The 7671-nt window shown below is 38.8% G+C and overlaps 1 protein-coding gene across 1 annotated transcript; it reads left to right on the forward strand.

Moving 5' to 3' along the window:
- The first annotated feature begins 286 nt into the window (after window positions 1–286).
- LOC122081671 lies at window positions 287–3048 on the forward strand. The gene is made up of 4 exons (XM_042648861.1): window positions 287–1330; window positions 1469–1550; window positions 1860–1931; window positions 2132–3048. The coding sequence occupies exons 1-4, from the start codon at window positions 287–289 to the stop codon at window positions 3046–3048; spliced, it is 2115 nt and encodes a 704-aa protein (XP_042504795.1).
- The last annotated feature ends 4623 nt before the right edge of the window (window positions 3049–7671 follow it).

Here is a 7671-nt window from a genome sequence, read left to right on the forward strand (position 1 = left end):
TGAACCTACGATTCAAGTGAGTAGATTTCCCTCTCTGTTTTTCAATAAGTTGGGTTATTCATTTGATTCTATTCACAATAATAGGCAGAATATGGTTCCAAATTTGTGGATTAATTGGAAGTGTGGGATAGCTCGTCCAATTGTTAAAGCAATGTCGGAACAACATATTTCAGTGGAGTGTGACTGGCCTGGTAGCAAGATCGGCTTATCTTTTGTTCATGCAAGTTCTTTCAAAGTAGTTCGACGCCAGTTATGGTTGGAGTTGGAATCGTAGGTTTCTTCTGCGATGCCATGGTCTATTCTTGGAGATTTTAATGCAACTTTGCTTTCCAATGAAAAAGGGGGACCAGGAGCCTTTAATCTTGGCTCTGCTGCTGAATTCCAGGCGATGATAGATGCTTGTCTGTTATTACCAATTTCATCTACTGGGAAAAAATTTACTTGGACTAATAATAGGAGAAGAGGACATGTGGCAACAGTGTTGGATCACAGTTTTTGTAATGAAAAATGGGTGGATTTTTTCAGAAATGTTATGCAGCATGTCTTGTGGAGTTCGGTATCAGATCATGCCCAGTTGCTTGTAATTTCTGATATTGTCTCAAAGTCGAATAACATTCCATTCAGGTTGCATGGATTTCGGATGGAAAACGAAAATTTTCTTCTAGTGGTTGATGAGGCCTGGAAGATGCAGTTAATAGGTGACCCTATATATGTTTTATCTGAAAAGCTGAAGAGAGTAAAGGGGTTGTTAAAGGTATGGGCACGTGATTCCTTTCCAAATCTAAATATGGAGTTAGAGCAGGCAACGAAGATTTTAAAAATGATCCAAGACTCAATTGAAGAATCAGGTATGTCTGATGATCTTTTCAATAAAGAGGCTGATGCAAAAACAGCCTTATTGACTGCAAGTTGTAGACACGAGGCTCTTTGGGCTGAAAAGGAGAAATTGAGATGGGTGAAAAATGGGGACTGCAATTCCAAGCTCTTTCATCTCTTTGTGAAGCTAAGGAGGGCGAGAAATCAAATTTCTGCTTTAAAGAGGGAGGATGGATCTTGGGCCTTGGATCAAAGGGGAATTGCTGAGTATATTGCCTCTTTCTTCGAGAAGTTTCATGAACCAACCAGTATTATAGAGCATCATGATCTTCTGGATTGTATTCCCAAAATTCTGTCCAATGAAGACGTGGCTAGTCTAGAAGCGACTCCTATCAGAGAAGAAATCAAACAAATAGTGTGGGATATGGATCCTGATAGTTCTCCTAGTTCTGATGGATTTCTAGGAAAATTCTTCAGGAAATGTTGGGAGGTAGTGGAGACGGACTTTGGTAAGGCAATTGTTTATTTCTTTCAAATGGGATACCTGCCCAAAGGAATAAATAACTGTTTTATTTCCTTAATTCCAAAATCTGATGGTGCTTCCTCTTTGGATAAATTTAGGCTAATATGCATGGGTAATTTTGTTTGTAAGGTTCTATCTAAAATTATGTCCTCCAGCCTTATGCCTCTTTTGCCGCGTTTGGTCTTAGATGAGCAGGGTGCATTCCAGAAAGGTAAGATCATTTCTTCCAACATTAGTCTGGCCTCGGAGCTGGCAAATCTAATGCATTCCGCTATGAGGGGTGGAGGCATGGGATTGAAATCGGATGTGCAGAAGGCATATGACTCCTTGTCATAGAAATTCCTTTTTACTACATTGGTAAGGTTTGGTTTTTCTGACAAATGGATTTATTGGATTCAACTTCTTTTAAGCTCTTCCAGGTTATCTGTTTTAGTGAATGGAGGTCCAATGGGTTTTTTCCCAGTGGGCAGAGGTTTGAGTCCAGCAGATCCTATTTTTCCATTCTTATTTATTTTGACAGAGGAGGCGTTCTGCAGAGGTCTGAAGTTGCTAGTAAGGGATGGAAAGCTGAAGTCTCTCCCAGGACCTCGAGGTGTGTCCATCCCTCTCATTAATTTTTTGCAAATGATATATTTATTTTTATGAATGCATCTGCAAAATATGTAAAAAATCTCCAAGATTTCCTAGAAAAATATCAAGCCTTTTCAGGGCAGAAATTCAATCTAGATAAAAGTAGCCTGTTTTTTGGGAAGGTGGCTCCCCACAGGAAACAATATATCTCTTCTCTATTAGGCATAAGATTAGAGAGGCTTCCGACGAAATATCTAGACGTGAAAATTTTCAAGGGAAGAGTGAGAGGGTCTCATGTGTTACCTTTGCTAGATAATATAAAAAGAAAGCTAGCTAGATGGAAGGGAAAGCTGCTCTCATTGGGGGGAAGAGTGAAGTTTGTGCGATCAGTGATCTCTAGTATCACTGTCCATAACTTCGCAGTATATTGGTGGCCAGACCATTCTATCAAATTGGTGGAACTGTGGATGCGTAACTTTATCTGGTCTGGTGATATGGAGGTGACAAAGAAAATAGTGGTGACCTGGGATGATGTTTGCAAACCAAAACAGGAAGGGGGGTTAGGAATTCGTAGACTGCGAGATGTAAATTTTGTTTGTCTAGCAAAGTTGACTTGGCAGATTAAGCATGAGGAGTCCTCTATGAGTAAGTTCTTCTGGGGTCACTTTCTAAAAGCAGACGGATCTCTAAAATCTGGCCATATCTCCTCTTCGATTTGGCCAGGGATAAAGAAAGTCTGTAATTTTGTGGCCTTAAATGAGCAGTGGACAGTAGGTAATCGGCACAAAATTGATTTCTGGAAGGACAGGTGGCTGAATCATCTCTCCATAGAAGAAATGCTTCTGAATGATGGTGGTCATAATGGGAATTTAAAGACTAAAGTCTGCGACTTTATTCACAATTCAAGATGGGACTTTCCTCAGGTAGCATCTAACTTCATGAAAGACATTATAAATAAAGCAAATTCGATCTATATTTCAGGCATGGAAGATGAGTGTCATTGGCGCCCTTCTTCAGCAGGAGTTTTTTCCATAAAGTCAGCTTGGGAAGCCTGTAGAAGGAGCTCGCCTAAGGTGAGCTGGTCATGGTGTGGAAGTCCTCTATTCAACCTCGTCAAGCAGTTTTTGGATGGGGATTGATCAGAAATAAACTCGCTTTGGACATGAATGTGAAAAGGAGGGGTGTCCCTATGCCCTCAGAGTGCAGTTTCTGTGGTAAGTCGGAGGAGTCTAAAAATCATTTATTTTATGAGTGTAGCTTCGCCAGCTCTATATGGTCTCGGTTCTGTCAATGTTTTGGTGTGTTGAGACCAGTTTTTTCAGATGAATCTCATCTGATTTCTTGGTGGAAACTCCATGTAAAATCAGTGTCGTTGAAAGAGGTGTGGAATAAGGGGTTCGTGTTAATTCCTTTTTTTATCTGGATGGAGAGGAATTCCAGGCGGTATGAAGATGTCTCTTCTTCTGAGCTGATTTGTTTTTTTTTAAATAAAAAATGAAATTCTCTCTCAGACCTTGGCCCATTCTGGGGTGGTTGTTTCGATTGAAGACTTGATGTGCGCTAGAAGATTGGGATTTCTAGGGGTGCAACGCAGGCAAAAAGAATTATTTGAAAATTTTTGGTGTCCTCCTCCAACAGGATGGGTCAAATTAAATTCAGATGACTGCTCGTTGGGCAATTTGGGAAAAGCAGGTGGGGGAGGTATTTTGCGCAATGAGAAGGCTGAAGTGTTATATAATTACAGAGAGTTCTTTTAAATTTGCATAAATTTTGAGGCGGAATTCCAGGCTATTATTGCAGGAATTGAAGCTGCAAACCGATTTGGGGTGCAAAGTTTATGGATTGAATGTGACTCAGTCGCGGTGGTTCGTCTTTTGCAGAAAAAAAAAATTCCTTGGAAATTTCGGTAAAGGTGGATTAACTGCTTACCCTACCTTGAAAGGGTGGAGTGGAAGATCACGCACTGCTTTCGTGAAGCAAATTCTATAGCGGATTTCTTGTCAAAGTTTGCCGCTCACTTTGAAACCTCTCTGCCAGTGACATCTTGGCCGGCCTTGGTCAAAATGGACCTGGACATGGATGCTTCGGGTCGTCCGAGATATAGACTGCCATAGCGCTTTAATTCAGTCTTCAACTCTTTGTGGAGGAGATTTGGCTGATGGCTCTACCGAAGTTGGATTAAGTCCATCTCCGCTCTTCTTAGTTTAATAGTCTTTATTTTGCTTGGGTGTTTTATCCCATCTGTATTATATTTTTTCTCCTTTTTTAATATGATATTTAGCCAAAAAAAAATAAAATTTGTTGCATCTGATTGTCTACAAGTTGGCATATGTGATATTTGTGCTCCAACTTTAGGGGAATTGTTATAATAATGGGTTTTAGGGAAAGTGTCAGTTGCCAAATAAACCCTAAGTGGTTTAATGGTCTTTGTAATTCTCTAGAACTTTCTCTCCATTATTATAAATAAAGAGGGCTGGTGTTATATTTTGCACAAATCATTACCCTATCCAACATCAATTAATGTTGACAATTCTTATGACTTGTATGTTGCCAAAATCATAAACCATTTTTAGTTTCTTCCTTAGTGTTGAGACTCTCTATCAACCCACCCTTGTTCTATTATCTTAGTCTTGTTATATTATCGATTTACTTCATCATGCATGCATGTCGGATTGCAAAACAGTCCACATCCACATGGCTACATCAAATTCATCATCTCCTGCATGGGATGTAATATTTTCGGATCTTACCAAGTACCATTCAATTGTTGGTGCACTACAGTATATTACTTTGACTCTTCTTGATGTTGATTATTTATTCAACTATGCATGCCAATTTATGCATGCTTCCATGGAGTACAACTAGTTTATGGTCAAACGCATCCTCCGTTATCTCAAGGTAACCCATGGTTATAGATTATTCTTTTCCAAGTCCAGCTTCTTGCAATTACATGCCTTCTTTGATGTCGACTGGGCTGATGACAACATTGACTGCAAATCTATTGGTGGTTATGTAATTTATATGGGTCCAAATCTTATATCCTGGGCCTCCAAGAAATAGAAGGTCTTCCGTTGAATCTGAACATAAATCCGTTGTTGACGTTTGAGACAAAGTTACCTGGTTATGCTCTTTGTTTTGTGAACTTGGGATTCCTATAACTATTACTCCTATCTTGTGGTGTGATAACATTAGGGATACCTACCAATCTGCAATCCGGTTTTCATGCACCGACAAGCATGTGGAGATTGATTTTCATTTTGTTCACAAACAAGGTAGTTGTCCATGAGTTACAGGCAAGGATTAAAGTATCGGTATCGATCGCCGTATCGGTCGGTCAAAATTAAGATACGTATCGGAGGGTATCGTATCGTATCGGAGATACGCTAAGATACGCTAAAGATACGCACATAAATGGATAGGGAACACATTTTTATACACTTTTGCATAAAAAAAACAGTTAAAAAAAGTTATATATAACATGTAGAATGCATAAATACTTAAGTGGAGGGTATCGTATTGATAGACAAATATATTGAGTTGAAAATGTTCAAAATGATGAGGGTATGGTATTGATAGACAAATATATTTTTTTGAGAAAAATCAAAATTTTCCATGGAAGTTGTAGAACACTTGTTTTTACATAACATATAAAAAATCTAAACATTTTTAATCATTGAGCATGAGTAGATCTAAGAAATTTGAAATAAATTGAAACCTTCATTTTCTCTTGAAAAAAGTTTGTAAATCCTTATAAATCCAATGATTTCATGTAATAATGATGCACAAAATGTGATTCTAAGTATGATGAACTAGGGGTGTCAATTCGTGGCCCGAACCGACTAAACCGATCGGGACCGACCGTTTATAGACCGGTCCAGCCCAGACCGTTTATTAAACGTGTCGGGCTTGAGCCCGGACCGTTTATAAACGGTCGGTCTTGGTTTTGCTACTTGGACCGTCGGGCGCCCGACCGAGACCGACCGTTTAACACCCGATCGAGACCGGCCTATTGTGCACTGGCCTAGTCCGACCCTTTAATGATTGTAGAATACCTATTTTACCCCCCAAATTAGAAAGTAAAAACTAAAAAGTAAAAACATGTTCATATTTTAAATAATGGTTATATTTGGTATCATTTATTAATTTATTGTCATTTTTTTGGGTTTTCATGAGTGGACCGGAATATAAGAGCACATTTTAAAGAGGGTCCGTTTAAAAACCGATTAAAACCCGTTTAACATTAAACATGTCCGTAGCCCAATTAAGGCCCGACTAAAGCCCGATTAAGGTGGCCTGATTATAGCCCGAGGCCGACCGACCGAATATAAAGTGTACCATGCCCTCAATAACTAAGCTCGATTAGTTAAATGGGCGGACACGGTGTAGCCTTTGAAAGTCTTTAAGTTCGATTAAGCCCGATCGAAACCGAACCGACCCGACCGGTTGACACCCCTATGATAAACCTTAAATTTGTAAAAAAACTTGAAAATCTAAGGTTAAAATTGAAAAAAGTGAGTAAAGATTCAAGAACTTACTATTCAAAATTTTCAACTTTCAAGTTCAAGGTTCTTCTTGGACTATGTTTTTCTCCTTCTTTGAACCATTCACTTCGACAATGTTTCTTTCAATCTACCATTTGAGTCTCCAAAAAGGTGTGTGAATCAAAGGGGAAGAAAGAAGAGAAATATAGAAAACTATTGGTGAGAGTTTGAAGTGTTTGTTTCAAACAATAAAAGGCACATTCACGGGAATTTTTCAAACAATAAAAGGCACATTCACGGGAATTTTCATATTTTCAGTCAATACGTACCGATACGGTACCAATACAGTACGATACGGCTCGATACTGCACGATACGGTCGATACATACCGATATGGTACCGATACGCACCGATATTCTCAGAAATTTCTAGATTTTCAAAAGTTCGTATCGTAGAGTATCGTATGTATCGGTATCGATACGGTACTGTACGGTATGATACGCACGGTACAGCGATACGTAAAAGGGGGCCCAAAATTCCCCGTAGCGTATCGGTATGTATCGTATCGATGTCTATCGATACGGATACGTTTCGATCGATACGACACGATACGCACCGATACTTAAAACCATGGTTACAGGTACAATTTATTTCCACCAAAAACAAAATAGCCGATATTCTTACCAAAGGTGTCAACGGCTTGATTTTTTTTCCCTGACAAGTTACAGATTCAACAAATCAAATCCACAGCTTGAGGAGGTGTATCAACGAATATGTTCTCTGCGTATTTTCTCCCCCCCTCGAGTTGTTACAATTACTAGATAAGTCCAACTGTCATTGAGCCCATCGTCACCGCCATTAACTCAGATTCTCTCTCCATATATTCTTACTAGCCCATCACATGCATTAAATGTTATCCTACCCTCTTTGGCTTGTTTGCAAGAGAGTTGTTGCATTGGATGCTTACCGTACTACTCAATGTCATTAATGTCATCCTATCTTCCTTGAGTTTTGATGTTAGAAAGTTATTCCAAGTGGCTTCTTGTTGAGACTATATATTTATAAAATGTAACCTATTTTTTTCTCTTGATAGGAAATCAAACAATAATATTAAGTTAAACGGTGAAATTAAAATAGAGTTTGTGTTTTCTTGATCACAGCCTTCCTATCCGTAGCATCATAGACTATGGACCGAACACAGTAATTAGATTTTTGTTAGGCTTTATAAAGAATTGATATTTGTGTAAAAAATTAGAATAGCACATGATGATAAAGATGCTG

This window comes from Macadamia integrifolia, chromosome 6 (assembly GCF_013358625.1).
Source record: "Macadamia integrifolia cultivar HAES 741 chromosome 6, SCU_Mint_v3, whole genome shotgun sequence".
Taxonomy (NCBI): domain Eukaryota; kingdom Viridiplantae; phylum Streptophyta; class Magnoliopsida; order Proteales; family Proteaceae; genus Macadamia; species Macadamia integrifolia.